The 19,654-nt window shown below is 32.7% G+C and overlaps 2 protein-coding genes across 3 annotated transcripts; one reads left to right on the top strand and one right to left on the bottom strand.

The window, feature by feature from the left end:
• Positions 1-287: 287 nt before the first annotated feature.
• LOC145750021 (uncharacterized) lies at positions 288-8,745 on the top strand. The gene is made up of 23 exons (XM_082565928.1): positions 288-376; positions 636-831; positions 912-1,103; positions 1,262-1,383; positions 1,472-1,694; positions 2,081-2,257; positions 2,349-2,390; positions 2,497-2,535; positions 2,611-2,714; positions 2,824-3,031; positions 3,175-3,363; positions 3,472-3,605; positions 3,669-3,885; positions 3,969-4,166; positions 4,262-4,309; positions 4,378-4,425; positions 4,500-4,603; positions 4,743-4,956; positions 5,485-5,676; positions 5,861-6,003; positions 6,080-6,311; positions 6,448-6,627; positions 8,297-8,745. Exons 1-23 carry the CDS (start codon positions 314-316, stop codon positions 8,443-8,445), a joined length of 3,414 nt encoding a protein of 1,137 aa, XP_082422054.1. The 5' UTR covers positions 288-313; the 3' UTR covers positions 8,446-8,745.
• Positions 8,746-11,342: 2,597 nt separating this feature from the next.
• LOC145750411 (transcription factor HES-4-A-like) lies at positions 11,343-14,552 on the bottom strand. Of its 2 annotated transcripts, XM_082566448.1 has the most exons (7): positions 14,412-14,552; positions 13,952-14,047; positions 13,770-13,857; positions 12,802-12,962; positions 12,604-12,715; positions 12,107-12,513; positions 11,930-12,033 (listed from the first exon to the last, which is right to left on the bottom strand). In XM_082566448.1, exons 1-7 carry the CDS (start codon positions 14,496-14,498, stop codon positions 12,028-12,030), a joined length of 957 nt encoding a protein of 318 aa, XP_082422574.1. In that variant the 5' UTR covers positions 14,499-14,552; the 3' UTR covers positions 11,930-12,027. The 2 variants fall into 2 exon arrangements, with proteins under 2 accessions (XP_082422573.1, XP_082422574.1); XM_082566447.1 differs by having other exon boundaries at positions 11,343-12,513.
• Between the last annotated feature and the right edge of the window lie 5,102 nt (positions 14,553-19,654).

Raw genomic sequence — 19,654 nt, 5'->3', positions numbered from 1 at the left:
AAAACTTAATTTACCGTAAGTTATTACATATATTTTACTAAAACTTTATTTGAAACTATTGTGTATTGAATTATTTTACAAAACTTTGTTTATGCATTACAGGTATTCACACTTTCGCCGATGCCACCCCAGGTAATAATAAACCTAAAAACCTTAAATTTTAATCCTTCCCTAATAGTTTTTAAGTTACAAAACATTTTACAATTATAATTACCTAAAAAACAATAAATAAATTAAAAAAAATTTTTTTTGATATAACTATATAGAATTATGGACCGCAACGTCGACTGATGGCAAAAATATCACTGTATTTATGGCAAATATGGCCCTCAAATTTCATGCTCAATATATAGCCGGCGACAAAAATCTTGTTAAGGTTAAATTTGTAACTAGGCACATGGTGGACTAACGTTCAATTAAAAAAATAAACTTTTATAAAATTTAGATTTTTACAAATAATATTATACTGCCTTTACACCCAATTTCGTATGTTGGGTTTAATAGTTATATAATATTATTTTTAATCATCCTTTCTAACCCTTTTTTTAAAAACTACCAACTATGTTTGATATATTTGAATTTGACACAAATTGGTAAGACCGTATTTATTTTTAAAGCAAAAAACATTTTTTTAGGTGAATATCAGTTTTACGCAACCCAACAGTGCAATTACAACTGAGTTCAATAACGACACTATTATTGCGTTAAAAATATCTGATAAAAAGACAAACAACAGTATTTTGATGACGTTTACAAGCGATGGAAAAATGTATTCACTTACCGAATTCAAATTGAATTACAATACAACAACGACTTTTCCAAATGCAACAAGTACGAATTTACTATATTCAAGATTATAAGGCCTATGCTATATTATTATAATCCTAATAATGTTATATTTACCTTTGCAGAACTAAATACTAATGGCACTGCTGTAATGACAAAGGCGGGCATGGTTTTTCAAAGCAAATTACATACATCGTATTTGTGTTCAAAGGGTACTGAAATAGAGTTGGACACTGAAGAAGGAATTACAGGAGCTTGGTTTAAATTTGGAGGAATTCAACTGCAAGCATTTGTTTCAAATAACACATTTTTAAATGGTAAGTAAAACATGTAGCCCACTTAGTGACATATATAACAACATTATGTTGTTAAAAACGAAAAAAGGGTAACTTCTTTTAAAGGTGTATAATTGTTCATAAAGCTTAAAGTATACTGCCTTGTTAATAAAGTCTTACCTTAATAAAAATGTTTCAAGCTTCAAATTGCTTTGCCGACCAGCCTAGAACAGCAGAAGTTGGAATATATCAAAGCATTCCATGTTTGCGAATGAAGACCTCACTTATGCTTAATTATACGTACCAAACTATATCTGGAATGGTATTTTTTAAATTATGTTCAACATCCAATATAAACTTTCAATAAAAGATTGAATTTAAGATAAGCATAAATATGTTATTATTTGCAGGAAGTTCAAACAATGATCCCACTGCCGAAGAATGCAAATTTTACATGCTCTATAAAGGCCCCAGATAATAAGACTGCCACCGTGACATTTGCAGTTGAGGAAAAGGTTAGTGTGATGATGAAATTTCAAAAAATTGCCACCAAAGCAGCATCTGGACAATATCAGATGACCGCGCTTGGCCTTGCATACAACTCAACGAACAGATACTTCCCCAACCATAAGTGTAAGTCAAAACATTTTTTTGTATATATCTTTATTTTTGATGTGGAAAATTCATGATCCAAACACAGTGTAACAACTGTTACCCCGACCCAACCTAGAGTTGCCTATGGCAGTTTGGGATATTATGGAATAGATTAGAATTGCCCGATAATTATGCTGCCGATTAAGTGCTGGTTTAACAGGAGTTTATACCGTTTATGGCCCCTTACTCAAGGGGGCTACAGCATACGAGCAGTGGGGATTGAACCCACAACCTCGTGTGGTATAGCAAGTGTTCTTACAACTACACCACGCTGCCAGTATAATAACACATTGTTTTAATTTTACGCTAGCAATATATTATTACTTTAACTAAGTGTATTAAACTAAGCAAACTATTTTTGCCAGATGATGTAAATATAACTACTGTTTTAAACGAGAGCCTGGCGTTGTTTACAACTACCATGAATAATTCTTATGAGTGCCTCATTCCACAAAATGCAAAAATTAGCAGTTCTCTAAAAGCCAGTTTTGACCAAACACAACTCCAAGTTTTTGATGCCAAAAACCAAACATTTGACAATGGTACGATGTGTAATTAAACCTTTAAAAACATAACTTTAAAAAATTTATCTATTTAATGTTTAACAAATTAATAACTCTTCTATTATTTTAGGCGAAAAATGCCCTCTTATGATTACTACTCCAATGACACCAGGTAAAATGTTTTATTTAATCGCAATTTACATTAAAAAAGTTAATAATGAAGGACTCTTGTTAACAGTTTACTTCCTGTTTTGTAAACTATAATTTCATATTTATAGTTGCTACGCCTGGACCTGATCCCCTTCAACCAACAGCTAGTAAGTTTTTTTTATAATTGCAACTTGTTATAAAATGTAAAAAAACGATATAAGTTGTAAATTGTGTTTAAATAGGCACTTGGAAGGTTATGGACAAAATGAACAAAACCTGTTTTCTTGCCAAAGCTGGGATTCAAGTGCGAGCAAGTTACAACAATACAGCAAACATGACAGAAAATGTGAATATTTTTACCCATATGTTTTAGTAGGATTGCAGAAACAAAAAATTTAATTCTTCTTTCTTTTTGAAAGTAAAATATAAAATGCTTAGTCTTTAAATTTATTTAGGTGTGGTTTAATTACGACATGACTAACACAAAAGTTAGCCAAGTTGATACTTGTGGAAACGAAACAGTTGATGTGACAATCACAGAACTTGCTAGAAACCAAACTTTGATGTTAACTTTCTCCAAAACTGGCAACAATACAATGTACGCTCTTACTATGGTTAGGCTGCAATTCGCTCTCGTAACTCAAACTTTTCCCAATGCATCAAGTAAGTAGCATCTTATAATAAATCAGTTCGATCTATGTTTAATGGGTATTTACCTCGTTTAAAACCAAGGTCCTCCTTGGTAACTACATTACACATTGCTTCAGATGTAATAGCTCATAATATAATACTATATTTTTGTTCAGACCCAAACACCCAAGCTACTGCAAACGCCACCGGTTTAAGTTTACTGAAAACACCCTTAAACAAATCCTATACCTGTTTGACTGAAACCCAAGTTGCTCTGGCAACCACCGCCATTGACAGCGTTATAATAAGATTAACCAGCGTTTTTCACCTTGAGGCTTTCTTAGCAGGAAGTAATTTCTCTAAAGGTGAGCAATGCAAAAGACTGAAAACCTTACAATATTCTGGTTTTAAAGCTGGTGTATATATAATTCGAAATACATTTAGGTTATTAGTATAAACTTGATTTTATTCAGAGGAGAGCTGTTTTAGTGACAGACCAGCCCCTGCTGCAGTTGAAGGCGATTGGTTAATAAACAAAACCAGTGTTTGCGCCCGAATCAAGTCTACATTTTCACTAAGCGTCCAGTACAGCGACATTTTGGGAAAGGTAAACATGAGTAAAGCTTTAAGGTTTTTACACGAACCTTATAACATTTTAAATGTGTTTTAGGTTCAAAGTGGCGTTATACCGATTGAAGGAAACAAGACAATAGTTTTGTCAAGTGCCTGTAGTGCAAATGCAACATCGATTACTGTTGGGTTAGATGGAAAAAACGAAACCCAGCTAACTTTAAGTTTTATTAAAACCGATAACGAAACCATGTACGCGTTAGAAGGAGTGAAATTGTCGTATTCTAACAATAACCCGTATCTACCAAATCACATGGGTTAGTAGTTTATGTTTCCGTCCCTTAAACTACTTTTAAGTTAATTTTTTTGTTTAACAATAATCAAACAATTTTAAACACAGACCGTGAAATGCGTGGAATGGCTGGTGCAAGTGGTTTAAATCTCTACAAAACCCCTTTGAAACGGGCTTACAAATGCGACCTCCAACAACAATCAGTGATCAACACCAAGACAGATTCTATGGACGGCCTGAAAGTTTATTGGAAAAAATCTTTGTGGGAATCATTTGGAATTAACAAAACAGGGCACTTTAGCGCAGGTATAATTTCTAATCCACACTTAAATAACTGCGTAGTAAAACAAGGACATTTTGTAGCAAAATAACGCCAAATTTTAACATATGTTTTTTAACAGCCCAGTTTTGCGCCCAAGAACAAACAACCCCAATGCCTCTGACGACAGGTAAATACAAAAAAAATAAGTTAAAAGTAAGGTAATTGTAATCTTTTTTTCAAATTATTTATTTTTAGCTCCAGTTACTACTGTGCAACCGTTCGTTCCCTCTGAGCCAGTATTACGTGAGTATAAAGTCAAATGATCCAATAATAAATGCTACTACTACTTCTTAATTAACAAATTGTTCATACAACAGAGAAATACTTCGTTACGGATTCGAAGAATAATAAAACAAATTGTCTACATGCCGATTTCGGATTACAACTTAGGACAAGTTACCTAAACAACGACACTAAAACAGTAAATACTACCTAATTATCCACGTGTTACATTACTTAGAGTTCGTAAAAAATGACATGGTCATAAATTGTTATCGGTTATCTGATTTTTTTGGCCTTAAAAATAAAACGCAGTTAATTTAACATAAAATCTATTTTAGACTGATATTGCCTTTGGCTTCGACGTTAACCGAACGACTACAATGGCTTCCTGCGATGGAAAAACTTCATCCAAAGTTACTTTTACTGACCCAACATTGGCACAAACCATAACCCTTACTTTTATGCTAAACACAACGACCAACAAAGCGGCCTTGACAAAAGTAGAAGCCAAGTACACTATCAACCAATTTTTCCCGCATGCAAATAAAACAAGTATGCTAAACATTTTAAAGTGTGTCACAGTTCATGCTGTTCTCTACACACATATCATGTGCTTTGATATAAACCGTTTATCGAGATCACGGATTTTTTTGTATATATCTTTATCCTCGATGGGAAAGTCAAATCCGCAACCCAAACATAGAGTAACATCAGTTACTCCGACTTACTCTCGAGTTGCATTTGGCAGTTTGGGATGTTATATAGATTATAAATGTCAGGTAATTAAGCTGCTGATTAAGTGCTGGCTCAGCAGAAGTTCATACCTTTTAAAGCGCTTTACTTAAAGGCGCTACAGCGCGAGAACGGTTGGGATTGAACGCACGACCTCATGATGGTTTACCAAGTGTTCTTACCACTACACGACGCTGCCGGTTGAGATAACATATAAAGATAACCCAATTAAATAAAACTATGCAATTGTTAAAAATGTCAACAATGGTGTCTGCACATAGTTTTATAGCATTCAAATATTACAACGTGTTTACCAAAAATAATGTTCTTTAACAACTTACTTTTTAGTTTTCAACACGACCTATACCTTGGCAAGTTCTGCATTAAATGAGATGGTTGCAATGGGAAATGGTTCGTACAAATGTGATACTGCGGACACAGATGTTGTAGTCACTGATGGTAAAACGTCAGCAGTCATTAGAATAGTTGGTCTTCAAGTACAGGCCTTCGGTATTGTTGACAGCAAGTCGTATTCAGCAGGTAATTATCCTCTCATCGGTTGGTGCATTGTTGTTTAATTTATCCTCATAAAAATTTAAATAATCCACCATTAATTGGAGTACTCTTTATAGGGTTTTAGAATAAGAAATCTATTTTCTATTATTTAAATTTTAAATAATTTGTGGGCATCAAGTATTTAAAGGTATACCTGCATTTTTTTCAGCTACTCATTGCTTTGCCGACTCTATACCAACTCTCAAAGCAAATGTCGGAGACTGGAAGATAATGCATGGTAACAAAACCGTATGTGCTAAGTATATGTTCTCCATGGTGGCCAATGTTACTTATATGGATCTAGCAGGAAAAGTAAGTCTTAAAACAGATGTAGTTTGTAAAAAAATATTCAAAATCAATTTTCTAAATAATGCAACTCTTTTTTTAGACGGTGACCACTCGAATACCCCTGGACAACTCATCTTCTTACACCGGATCATGTGGTGATGTTAATAAAAATATGCGCTACTTAACAGTTAGCATGATGGAAAGCCAGGTTGGTTTTACATTCTTTTTTGCTAGAAACTACACCAGTAACACTACATTTGATTTCTATCTGCAAATGATAAATATAATGTACGAGTCCACCTCGAAGTTCTTTCCAAATCACCCTTTAACAGGTAACTAAAAAATTATTATTTATGCTTTAGCATTGTAAAAGTTACTGTAATTGGGTGACCAATTTTTTATGTTTCAACTCAAAACTTGTACTTTAGTTGTTTATGTAAAATCAAAACCATGTTTTTAATTTCTTAGGAACGAATGAACTTTACAATAGCACACTGACTTTGTTTCAATCGAACCAAGACCATTCGTACAAATGTACGGCTGACAAGATGGTACATCTTAACGGATCGATGGCTTTCGTTGAGTTTAAAGATGTCCAGGTTCAACCCTTCGGCGTGGAAAACAACAAAGACGGCGGATTCAGTGCTGGTAAGTGTAAATATTACATTTTGACAGTGGTAAAATGGTAAAATGGCAACATTACAGATAAAGTCTTAGTTTGGTTCAATGTAAAGGCTTGTTACAAATGTCGTCTTCTGTTAAGCATAATACCACCGTTTTAACCTTACAGCTAAAAAATAATGGCCTACACCTAATTTGAATTCATAGTTGTACGAAATTTCAACATTTAATTTATTCCAAACCACATAACTAGTATTATTTGTATACTTCTACGTTAAATTATATTTTAATTGCGGGGGCTTTTTAAGCCTACAAAATGTGTTTTAAATATTAAAACTGAGTCTGTGTAGCTGACGACTGTTCTACTATAGAGGTAAACGATTTAAGCGGTGCAGAAATCGCAATTATTATTGTTTGCTGCCTCGTGTTCGTTGTACTAGTAGCCTGCCTGCTTACTTATATCTGCCGACAACACAAGCAAAAAGGATACCAAGAATTAAGCTACTAACAATTTATCAGTCCTGTATATACTTTGTCGTGTAAAAAATTAATTCTTAAAATTGACACTAAAAAAAACGGCGCCACTGTTAAATGAAGTTAAATATTTTTGGGGGATAATAAATGTATATGTATCAACATTGGATTATTATAATATTTAAGCTTTTGTCTCATAATCCAAATTTTAACAAAACCAATCTGTTTGTTAGCTGACAATTGCCTTACCGTCCCCAGTTGGACGACAGCTCAAATCGTCGGCCTAACTGCACTTATGTTGGTGGCGCTGTTGTTTCTTAGCGGTATCTTCTACGTGGTGTTTTACTTGTTGCGAAAACCGCGTACCACCTACGAACCATTCGATTAAAAAAACGACCTAATTTAAACATTTAAAATAACTTGCTTGACGCTTACATTTACATTAATTAATTTTTCGTTTTTTATGTCGTCCACTACTTAACTTTAACGTAATGTTTGTTAGCTGACGACTGCAATGCAGTAACGGGTGATTGGAGCACTGCGAAAATTGCCATTTTTGTAACAATTATTGTCGTTGGGTTAGCCATCTTTGCTGGCATTGGTTTCATTGTGTTTCGAAAACTTCGCAAGCCACGAAGCGCATATGAAGCATTTGGATAAATTTAAATTAAAACTTTAAGCCCGAAATCTCAACAGAATAATTAAAATCATTTATATGCCAAATTGAGCATCTTTTGGGCCTACATTTTTATTATTTTAGACTATAAATAAATGCAAAACGTTATTATGCTTTAGTTACTGTTATTATATAATTCTGACTGTAATATCTTTGTAATAAGCATCATTTTTACCAAAACAGTGTTACAAAAGCGATTTTTAAATTAAGAAACTTACTTAATATTTATTGATTATTGCTAAAGGTAATTTTTTGTGTGGTGTTTAAAAAAATAAATGTAGTTTAGATAGAGGAATGTAAGTTAATACAAAGCACAAAATTATAAACCAATCGAGACTAACCAAAATTTATTTTTATTTTTTTACCCCAACTTTCATTCCTTCTATTTGCTACCTTTATTTCTGCATTTTATTCAATTTTTGCAATCAAAAATGTTATGTATGCCATACCCTATTACTTTCTTGTGTGATAAATCACATTCACTTTATATATCAATGCTCTTCTTACTTATCTTTTGCCCTGCTTTTACTTATTAACCCAATATAGCTGACGACTGTGCGACAAGTAATGATGATTTGAGCCCAATTATACCAATCATAGTTGGCGCTATACTAGCTGGTCTTATCGTGATTGTAATGGTCGCTTACTTTATTGGACGAGCAAGGTCAAAGAAACCTGAATACGAAACAATTTAGGTTAACATTAATGCAACTAAGGTTTAAAATGTACAGCAGGGCTAAAAAAACGCTTTGCTTTACTGTAAATTTTGTAATTATTTGTACGTGTAGTTTAAAGTGTAAAATTGTATATACCATTATGTAATAATACTAAACGAATAACTGTTTTGAAGCATATTTTCAACGTCAAATATAGTTTGATTACTCGTTAATGTAGTACTTTGTAAATGAGTGTATTATAATATTTGTCATTAATTATCGTTGTGAACATTGCTGTGAAGTGTTGTTCTTTATGAATATCAAATGTGCAATATTGAAGCAAATACAATTAGTTTAAATCACGTTTTTATTCAAATTTAAAACTTCATGTCCGTTTTAAGTACCGCGATAGGTTTTTGTATTCGTTTTGAAAAGGTGTTGATTGTTGTGACGTGTTTGAGCTACTTTTAAAAGCCGGGCATAATGGCAGATTGTAGCTTTGGAGTGGCTCGAACCCGAAACATTTCGGCTAGTAGTCGGCTACCATGGCTAAAATACCCCACCGTCAGACACATATTAAAAAGAAATATGTTTTTTACTTACAACTTAATAGCGCCATCAAACGGCTTTCATCTACAACCATCATTTTTAAATCATAACTGTAGTTCAAAGACAGGTCAAAACCAGTTAAGTAGGCTAAATTTTAATTAAATTAGCACCACCTCTGGCAATACTATAACCACCAAATAACATGCAAATCAAACATTTATTACAACAATGTTTGTTGTTACCAGAGAGTATTAATATAAAGATCAAAAGCAGCTACGTTACAAGAGTTTATATTTAATATACAAAAAAACGTGCATAACATTCTGCTCATAGCACTTAAATCTTCGGTACCATTAAAAATAAACAACACTGAAAAAACATTGGTATATTGTAGTTGCAAGTGTTATGATAATTTAAGTGTCGCGTTTTTTTACGGCTGTTTACCATGGACATACCGACAGTGTTCTAGTGTTATTGATACTCAGCGATAAGTTCGAACATAACGAGATATTCGTAGATTAACTCAGCTGATATTGCTTTTTGCCGTAAGCATTCTGTATCGGCAAATTTTTCCCACGATCGCTTGAACTGACAAGAAGCCCCGAATATTTTTAGTTTTAAAATGGAGTTGGAAACAATTTTTTTTTTTAGATTTAAAAAAATAAATTATCAATTTTTAATTTTTTTAATGCATTAAAATTTAACCACATCTATGCTTTATTTTATAAATTATATCTATAATTTTTTTGTTTTATTAAATAAATAACACAAGCATAATAGCATTTTAATAAATTATTTAAATTACTATAACTTTTCAATTATGAATAATTATATATACTTGAAGTATTTTTATTTAATTATAAAGAAGGTGTTATAATCACAAAATTGATTTTATTTTTTAATCTTATTAAAATAAATGTTAATTTAAAATTATAATTTTTTTTGTTAAATTTTTATTAACAAAACTACAACTAAAAACAATATGTAAAAAAGTGAATTTTTATATCACGCTATTCATAAAATCAAAATTTTTAATTTTAAATACTCGTGTTTAATTCGTTTTAATTCGCCATTTTGTGTTATATTCCAAATTAAATAACCATAGTAATTACTGTAGGTAAAATTCACTTATAATTTCAATTTTTTTTATATTATACGTTCAAAAAACGTAACCAATTTTAAAACCATTCTTGAAAAAAAAGAAAAAATGATCTTCTATGCTATACGTTCACGTCAGAAATTTTGTAAAAATATTTTGAAAAATTGAGCATTAATTTCCTTCTGTTATTTTAGTGCATGACAGCTTAAGGCAGAAAGAAATTTTCAGTTTACTCTTAAGCTGGATTAGAAACATAATTCTGAGTAAATAATAAATATCGAAGAGTTTTTGATGCAGTATAGTGTGACGTATATAGGCTGCATCTTTATAGACAAACAAATTCGCTTAATCCATCGAAAGAAAATTAATCCGTTAGATTAGAGTTTTAATTTGAAATTGAGCACAATAACAAAATATTTGTGGAAAATGGGAAACAAATGTTTAGCATAATTTTACGTAATAAACTTACCTTGGAAATAAAAGAAAAAACATAAAGTTGAATAAAAATGTTTAAACCATTTATGTTGTTTAAAATATTATGTCTAAATCACCTAAAATTTTGTTAAGATGTTATTTTTATTATTGCATAAAAGCCTTTTATTAAAACACTGTTTTTTAGTTAGTGGATAAAAGTTTAAACTGGTGTCAAGAAGTTTTTAAAAGTTAACCTAGGCATTTAAATTTAACATAACCGCTTTGCGATTAACTCTAATAAATTACACGGAAAGTGAACATGCTTTTAACGTTGAGTGTTTATATTACAATCGTACTCTGTGGATGTTTAATAGATTAAAAAGTATTTTCATTTTTATAAATGCCTTAAATTGTTGATATAATAACACATTTCAAGTATGTGTACTGCAATTATTAAAAAACATTTAAAGGTATTTTAGTGTTAGAATAATACTAAAAATCGATAAGTTTCTTCTTAAAAAATTTCTTAAAATATAAAAAATTCTCTTTTTATTTCATAACAAAATTCAATTTAAAAACTGACTAATCAATAAGTAGAAAAAAGCTGTTTATACCCAAACAATATTTCTGTGTGTTTTTGAATAAAATAATTTTTTTTCTTGTGTGTAATTAAAAAAAAAATAAATTCAGTTTTTAATAATAAACCTTTTTCTTCTTCTTATAAATAATTTAAAATTAATTTGAGCTTGACATAAACAAAACGAATCTTTAAGACTTTTATTTGTTTAGCAATTAATAATTAATTTTAAATATTTTTAAACCTTTCTTATATTGCATTGCAAAATATTGCAGTTTTTATAGGAAATACCATTTATTTATTAAAGGGTTAACAAAATTGAAGTGCACACACTTGGAACGATATAAAAACAATTAAAAGTTTGAACTTTTTAACAAAGTTTTGTAAGGATTCCCTTACAACTGCATATGTGATTTACCTATATTAAACTTTAAAATTAATTAACAATAAAATATAAATTTAATTAATATTTTTATTTTTTTTGGCTAGGTATCACTTATTAAATTAGATTTTGACCATGGTCGCCATGGGTTACCCTTTGACGTCATACAAGGCGCATTGGATCGCCGACAACTGACGTCATCAACGCACGTGGCCTTGGTTTGATGCTCAGCAAGAGTATCGACAGTGTTCATGGCAAAAAAAGTAAGAGAACTGGTTATGTTTGGGACAGCACTGTTACTATGGCAATCTGGAGATTCAGTAAGGCGATCACGTGACGTTTCAGAACTCACTATTCGAGTTCGTTTCGGCGAAGACAAACCCACCACGCCGCTGTCATGGTGACCGCTACTTATGACGTCACAATCGCTCGAAGTTCGTTTTCTCCGGAGGTCACCGGATTGCGTTCGGGTTAAACTATTTTTTGTTGTTATTGTTTTCGGCGGTAATTCCGGGATATTATTAGAAGCTATGTGATCATCATTCGCATTTGGGACATTTTTGTCGCTTACAGAAGCTGAGACTTTTATTTTATTTTCCGCTAAGTCTGCGTGGGATGTCGAAAGAGGATTAGAAAGAATCTTTCGAAGTTTTCCTGGTGGTTTAGTAACGGGCTTTACCTGATTTGTTGACTTGCTTTCGGGTTTTACGTTCGCTGGACTTGCTTGTTTTCTTTCGATGTCGGATAATAGAGAAGGAGATTTTTGTGTCGCTTTTGCCGACTCTTTGGGCGATTTTGTCGGCGGCGAGGCCACTTTTGTTCTCGGTCTTTCAGGACTAATATTAGTATGGGCTGAGGAGAGCGGAGTGGTAAAAAACGTAGCCGTGTTACCCCCATCGTTTGTGGGTAGAAGAAGGGTGATGTTTCCAGGCCCCAGTGCGTTCAGTGATGACGTCAGATGAATCCCCTCTTTTAAGACGATGGGGGTTGAAACACGAGGTTTGATCACGGTTAATTTTGGATCAAACACAGGGTGATACTGGGTAGAAGGCGTAAGCCTCGGAGCGATTGATGCAGGGTAAAAACCTTAATTAACCCAAAATAAAATATTTAATAGTACAAGCCGCTTACGTACTAAGCTTTAAAAAAAAAATTTAACTTAAATTTAGATTGTACCTGTTTCTGGCATAGCCAGTTGTATTGGTTGGTTGTGTCCGTTAATAAGCAAACCAGAAGAAATCGGATTGTGGCAATCGAAGTTTGAATCATCGAAAATACCAGGCTGGCTCTGGTTAACATAAATTACCTCATTTATTATGACTTAAACGTGCTAACGAACCAAATATTTAGGTTTGTAGTTGTTCTAATAAGAACCTGAATTGATTGTAAGCACGCCGCCAAGTGGCTAAGAAGCCGAGTCCGGACGTTGACTGTTACCCCCTCACAAGTGCTCAAAAACCTCATAACTTCATTTCGACACTCGTTAAATCCGGCTTTGTATTTATCCACAACTGCAGGATCAATACTGAGCGAAACTGTGTGAAAATAAGGCTTCTTTAGAAGGTTATAGTGAGGTGTTAGTGTATGTAATCTTTTTGACTTTTGTAAATGATTAAACTTGTATAAACAATAAAACAACAAGATTTATAAATAGACCTATTGGTGTTAAGTAACACTTCGAAGCGTTTAATGTTAATAAGTGCTAAGAACTGGATAAACTTAATCTTTAAAACATTAAATGCCAAGTTTCCAAATTTAACTTGGAGTTTATTAGTTCAACTGTTAAGCCATTTAAAATGGAGCCTGGTAGTAACACAGGATTAGGTCTTTTGCACAAATGAAATGACATAATGTAATCTGTATCGATCAATCAATTTTTTTACATTTTGGTGTAAGCAAAGCAAGCAATGTTTTTCACTTTCCAGCATTTTTAGGTGGAATTGTGAATAAAATAAGGAGCTTTTCACCTAAATCCTTTAATAAGAGCGAATTTAGCGGAAGGTTGGATGGGCTTTTTAGACGCTAATCTTTGCAAACACCAATACGATATCATCGCTTTATTGCGAATCTTGGGTACGCAAAGAAATGGCCAAAAGAAGAAGTTTTTTGACGGATCAAATTTCAGTTTCAAATCCTGATGGATTAGGTTTGCACAGTCACGTGAACGTTTGTTCAAAATTTGTTATTATTTTTTGGTCATTTAAAAACGCAAAATAAACGTGTTACCGTTTATCTTTGACTTAAGCTATAAAAGCGTTTGTTTTTTTATGTGTTTTTGTTTGCAGTAATAATTAAATTTAGAATGACCAATTTCTTTAATATACAAATAACCTTTATTATACCTGACATCCGTTGTCTTTCGACGTTTTTCAAATATTTAACTGTCATTTCTAAAATATCCGCTTTTTCCAATTTTGAATGCCGAGTTGTCTAAAAATCAGAAAAATGTTGTATAAAATATCAAATTTTAATGTCACGATTTTAAAGGCAGAAATATAGGTACCGGAATTCTAATTTAACCTACATCTTTTTTTAAAGCGTCAAGAAGAATTGATTTCAGTTCGTTTAAACTGCTGTTAATTCTGGCACGGCGTCGTTTTTCCATAATTGGTTTCGACGACTAAAATAGAAATATAAAATATTCAACATTTAAATACATCGTATATTATGTTAACGAAAAAGAAATTTTGATATTTTGAGAAAATCGATATGTGATAATTGAATAATTTGATTGCATAATCTAAGATTAACCTTTTGAAAAGTAATTAGGTAAAATTTAGATATCCTAAATGTCGCCATTTTAAGTAAGAAGCCGCAAAATTCGTAATCACGCTATAAAACCGTTTTAAATTTGGCCATTTTTGTTAAAAGCAATACTTGCAATACATTTTAATTTTTTGTGCACATGGCCTTATTATAATCATTTAAAAAAACTAAAAAAATATTTTAATTAAATTTTTTTAGTTATTTTTATTTTTTTTTACCTTACGTCTTTCTGCGTAAGATTTTGTCGAAGGACTTTCTGAATCTCCAATTGTTTCGTCACTGGACGACATACTCTCTGATTGCATGACTTTACAAATTAAATAAAAATAAACTTTTTCAGGTATTTACATACACCTTAGGTTTCTGCAAAAAAAATAAATTGTAGTCAGAAATAAGCACAAAAAAAATTTCGAGAGAAAAATAGCCAGATCGACAAGACGATTAATTGGTTTAAGATTTTTAGTAAAGTTCGCCGTTAAAAACTTGTTGCAGGACTTTTATAAATCAATTTCATGATCTTCTAGTTTTGGGATATTTAATTTCGCTTATCGTCGGACCATGAAAACAGCATGTCCATTTAAATTAAAAGGGCAAACAGTTTGGATTATTTACAAAATAAAACATATTCAATAACTTTAGAACTTTAGAGGTGTTTTTAACAATTATGTAGCCACGTTGACGCCCGTTGACCGTAAACAAAGACGAACACAGGATTAGTTACCCTAGTTATATTGGAATATGACCTTGCCGTTGACCTTTTAAATATTGAAACTTTAACATTTAAACGTCTAACAAATTCTTATGTAAACTTTTTGACCGAATAATTTAACACATTACCATGCGATGTAATATTACATGACTTTTTTTAACTAATAAAACGCCATTTAAAGCCTTGATTTAGGGTTTAATTTTTAATTCTTATTCAATTTTTAAAGTTTTGGCTACTTTTGTTTTCTTTTCAAATGACCATTTCCATACTTTTTAAAGCATAACATAAAAGTATATTTTTCATTTAATTTGTTTGCGTCCATATTGTAAGTTAATTTCTACATTGTTGCTGTTAAACTGAAGTATTTTGCATGTTAACTTAATTTGTTTTCTTGTTTTTATACAAAGTGAAAATAACTTAAAAATGATTTTAAATAAGCTACAAGCTGACAAGACTCCAATATTAATCAATGTTATTAGTTCATCTTTAAACAAATATATTATTTGTCCTTGAACCCTTTACTCTATATTATTTACTGTATCTTATAGTTTTTTTTTTAAATAAAAACGATATTATCGAAAAATAATAATCGTATCTTTTTTTTTTTAATTCTGTCATATTCATATAAAAATGTGATATCTAAACCGGTAATTTTCGTTTTGACCACTCAAATTATGACACTTCGAACGAACATTTATCATTATTATAACACTAACACCTCTTAAATTATCCTCCATACGCATAACTCTAAATAATTATCTATCAATTTGGGCTATTCAGTTACAGACAACGGAAGAATAAAAAAAAATCCAATTTAAGAGCCCTATGTTTTGCAATTCAAAAATTTAGATAATATTCTAATCAGAAATCAATTTATTGCCTAATCTTTTAAACAAGCAATATATTTTACTAAAAATTTAAATAAAATAACACTTTTGGCTTGGCTGCTTATCCAACAAGAGCTAAATGCCAAGTGAGAAGTTAGAGTACCTTGCGCGTGGCTAACCTAACGTCGGACACACACCTTCGAGAGAGAAAGGGAAAGAGAGGGAAAGAAAGAAGGCAAGAGAAGCCACGCGACAAACGCGAGCTGACGACACTCCCAGCGTGTGACGTCATTCAACTTTGACCCTTTCGATATGACGTTTACAATTTATACGTAGAATAATAAAAACAGCCAAAAAAAAAACTGTAAGCATAATTTCTTATATCGTTTTATGTTTTATGTATATTTTTATCCTATCCATTTAAAATATAGTAAAAATGGATTCTTCATTGTTTAATTAGAGTTCTGGTTGTGTTAAACGGGACCACCTTGCCTAAATTTTTAGATTTTAAATAGAAAACGTTGTTGAAAAGGTGACTTAATTTGTGGAAAAACAATGAGGCCCCAGTGCGCTATGAAAACTTCCCGTCAAAACATCCTTTCAAAGCACTTGAAGTGATAACAGCCGGGATTAATCAATCAAAGTAAAAACAACAGGACACCACCAGATCAAGAAAAATAGTGCTTGGTAGAATTTGGTAAAGTATTTACAGCCTTCCCTCGTGCTATACAACATTAATAAAAAAGTGAATAAAAATTCGGGCCACCGCTGTGCTCGTGGAATTTAAAGGGTTTATACGAGGTCTTGGGTTGACTTACGACGGTACTTGGCACACCGGTCTTGTGTGTCTTTCCCACGGCCGTCACCTCTCGTCTTAGTGCGTTCGAAACGGCGCAAGTAATCGACGAAATCCTTGACATAACTTGCACAAACAAAGGCGCCCTTTTCGGACAAGAGTCGTCACCGCCCAATCTTCACAATTTCAAGTAAATTAAAGCTCCGTTTATTTGACTTTTCTCGTCCAAATAGCCAATTGTGTAGGCGTCGCTCAAATAAAACTTGACGATTAATGAACGCTTAGCATACAGTTTTGGACTATTGTTGATTCGATTTTTTATATTAAAAAGTTATATAAAACTTCAAGTTGATTAATGATCTCACATAGGATTTTTGGGGTATTAAGAAATGTCGTTTCGTTGAGAGCAGTTGGGTAAAGACGCCGTTCGCTATAAAATTCGCATTAAAAGTCTGCAGGTCGTTTACATAAATGTTTAAATAAACATTCTCTAAATTTTACATCAATTGAAAATTCATTCAAAAATAAACATGGTCATATTTTGTAATCGAACCCAGATAAAAGGCGGTAAAATTTCTTGATCGAGATTAAACAAATAAACTAACTCGTACAAGGGTTAATAATGTCCAGAGCACATAAACCCTATCAAAACGACGCCGCTGGATTACAGCATATTAATAAAGAGAATCGGTGGCCCCGTTTTTGAAGAGTGTAAGTCTTTGTTTTTATAAAGTAGAAAAACTTGCGATAACATCTTCCAATTCTGTAATTACATTTCGATCAAGTTATTTTGTCAACGTTTACGAGCAAATCTCAGTAATTGCACACCTGCGTGTGCACCTAACGATTCAAAGACAGGCGCTAAGAATAACAAACTCATGTCCAATTTAAAAGACAAGTGTTCGTAGCTATCTGCCCAAGTCAACTTAAACGCTGGGTATGCAAAATTTAAATCGTGATTTAACTCTAACTTTAAAACACTTTGCTTTTAAATTTGAACACACAGACGCAAAGTGTCGAGATGGGGTAATGTAAGGTTGCCATTACTCACGAATGGAGTTATTATTAAACTTATCGCAATGCCACCTGGCCGCGTATTTACACAATAAAGAACGCGGTCTAAAGATGATACGAATTTCGAATGAATTGCTGTCAATAGAAAGGCATAGAGATCGCTGTTGATTCAAACTTGTCAAACGCATGACCGAGAAAGTAGAAAAATAAGCGAATCAACAAAAACAAACAAGTGTGCGACGATAAAGGAGCGAATTTTTAATCCTCGCCATTTTCCCAGCCTCGCTTTGCTGTGAAATTTGTTGAAATCTATTGATTTGAATCGAATAAATCGAGCCTTCAATCGGCGCAGTTATTATTTGTCACGCCCCCTCAAAACAAAATCATAGGAGGTCGTTTTCGATCATGTTTATGCGGGCCTCAGTCGCTTGCCGAAGCAAAGCGCAACGTGCATTACGACTTAGCCCATAACCGGTCATAACGTTCCGGAACAATATTAACAAGCTTCGAGATAAAAGCGAAGTGGGGACATTGCCTTGTGTACATTTCCCACGGCCGGGTATAAACTGGTGTGAAGTGTGACTTCTATTGCTGTTGTGCAACGAGTTTGAAAGCAATCGGGCGCGAACAGCCAACAGAAAAACTTCGAAGCCACGCGATCAAAGTGCGCTCGTTCTCGAGTCTTGTTATGTTGACCAGGAATTCTAGAACTGCAGTGACGTCACTAATTGGTTTAACTGAACACGCAACAACACTGGCTGAAATTTTATCCTAAATTGGCTTTATTTTACATGCAACAAAAATCCAGTTAACATATGTTATGACTAAAGTTGGTATTAATATATAATTTATTGCGTTAGTTTTATTTTTAGCAATTCATTAAAAAGTTAGATTGTTTGTTTTTTACTCTTCAAGGTCCGCACAATTTAATTACCTTCTTGAAAAGGTTTAAAGTTTGGGTCGTAAATGTTTAAGACGGTAATATATTATGTAGGAGATCGAATTATACGACGTACATTAACCTACTTCGCGGTATGTGCATTCTAAACTTTACCTATTGAACTATCGGCCAAAAAAGCACCCGCTCCGCGATATATTTACATAAAAAATTTACTTCAATTCGACGATCACAACAATTTATTGACGTCATGGGCTTAGAATACCCACAAAGGTATCGCATTTCCGAAATTCGCATCATTGGAATTTTTCTCTTGCTTTGTCGAAATTCAACTTGGCCACCGGAAGCGAATTTTCCGCGGCTCGCTCGTGCGTTTCTGTTTCTCCTTATACCCTTGCACGCGCCGCGCTGTCTTATGTAAACAACAGCTAGTGTGGGAAAGTGGCGAAACGATCGTTCCCAGGCCGAGCTACGTCGTCTGCGGTTTAGCCTGCTCGTAAATAATAACCACGCCTGCCAAGACTCGGGGTGCACGCGCTAATGCCGGCCCTAGCTCTAAGAGATTAATCCGAAGCCTGGAATCTAAGAATATGTGCGTGAAAATTTGCGGCGTTAAAATGTGCGATGTTTTGCCAGTGAAAGTAAAGGTGTCGAATTTGCTTTTTTTGTTTTAAAAACTGTTTTAAAAAAAGTTATATTGTTTCACTTATCTTAAATTTTTAAATATAAAGAATTTGTGAGACCTACTATCTGGCAGCTTGACCAATTACGTATTTGCAAAATTTGTGTATTTAATAAACTTAATTTCAATTTAATTAATATATTTTACCTTTAATTGAAAAGGGTAGATTTTAAACAATAAACGTCAAGCTTTGTGCTAAAGTTTCATTATTAAAAAAATGTAAAAGTAAATAAAGTTATCAGGAGGGCTTATATAACAATTCACGCGAATAATTAACCAACATGTGTGAAACATTTAATTTAATCTCATAGGACAAAGGTTAAAGGGAAAGCCCGACTAATGTTAAGTGTCCTAATCAACAACGCCACCACGCGACAACAGTATTTGGGATAAAAAATGTTTAACCTTTCTGCAGTCGAGGGTTAAACCTTCAAGTATTTCACAAATTTAATAAAGGCAAAGTCAAATTACAGCTTGTTTTATTAGGTATGTTTAAATCTACCAAGGAAATTTATTTATAATAGCTTTAAAAATA

Source organism: Corella eumyota, chromosome 4, assembly GCF_963082875.1.
Source record: "Corella eumyota chromosome 4, kaCorEumy4.1, whole genome shotgun sequence".
In the NCBI taxonomy this organism is placed as follows: Eukaryota; Metazoa; Chordata; class Ascidiacea; order Phlebobranchia; family Corellidae; genus Corella; species Corella eumyota.
This window is presented reverse-complemented; position numbering and strand designations above follow the sequence as displayed.

Excerpts from the sequence above, each read along its gene's own strand:
- LOC145750021 (XM_082565928.1), top strand. The coding sequence starts at position 314 with ATGGCAAATATGGCCCTCAAATTTCATGCTCAATATATAGCCGGCGAC. Across the intron at positions 832-911 it reads GACTTTTCCAAATGCAACAA|AACTAAATACTAATGGCACT; the intron begins GTACGAATTTAC and ends TTACCTTTGCAG. Across the intron at positions 4,310-4,377 it reads CCCAATGCCTCTGACGACAG|CTCCAGTTACTACTGTGCAA; the intron begins GTAAATACAAAA and ends ATTTATTTTTAG.
- LOC145750411 (XM_082566447.1), bottom strand. The coding sequence starts at position 14,498 with ATGCAATCAGAGAGTATGTCGTCCAGTGACGAAACAATTGGAGATTCA. Across the intron at positions 12,963-13,769 it reads CGAAAGACAACGGATGTCAG|TTTCGCTCAGTATTGATCCT; the intron begins GTATAATAAAGG and ends ATTTTCACACAG. Across the intron at positions 12,716-12,801 it reads CGTGCTTACAATCAATTCAG|AGCCAGCCTGGTATTTTCGA; the intron begins GTTCTTATTAGA and ends TATGTTAACCAG.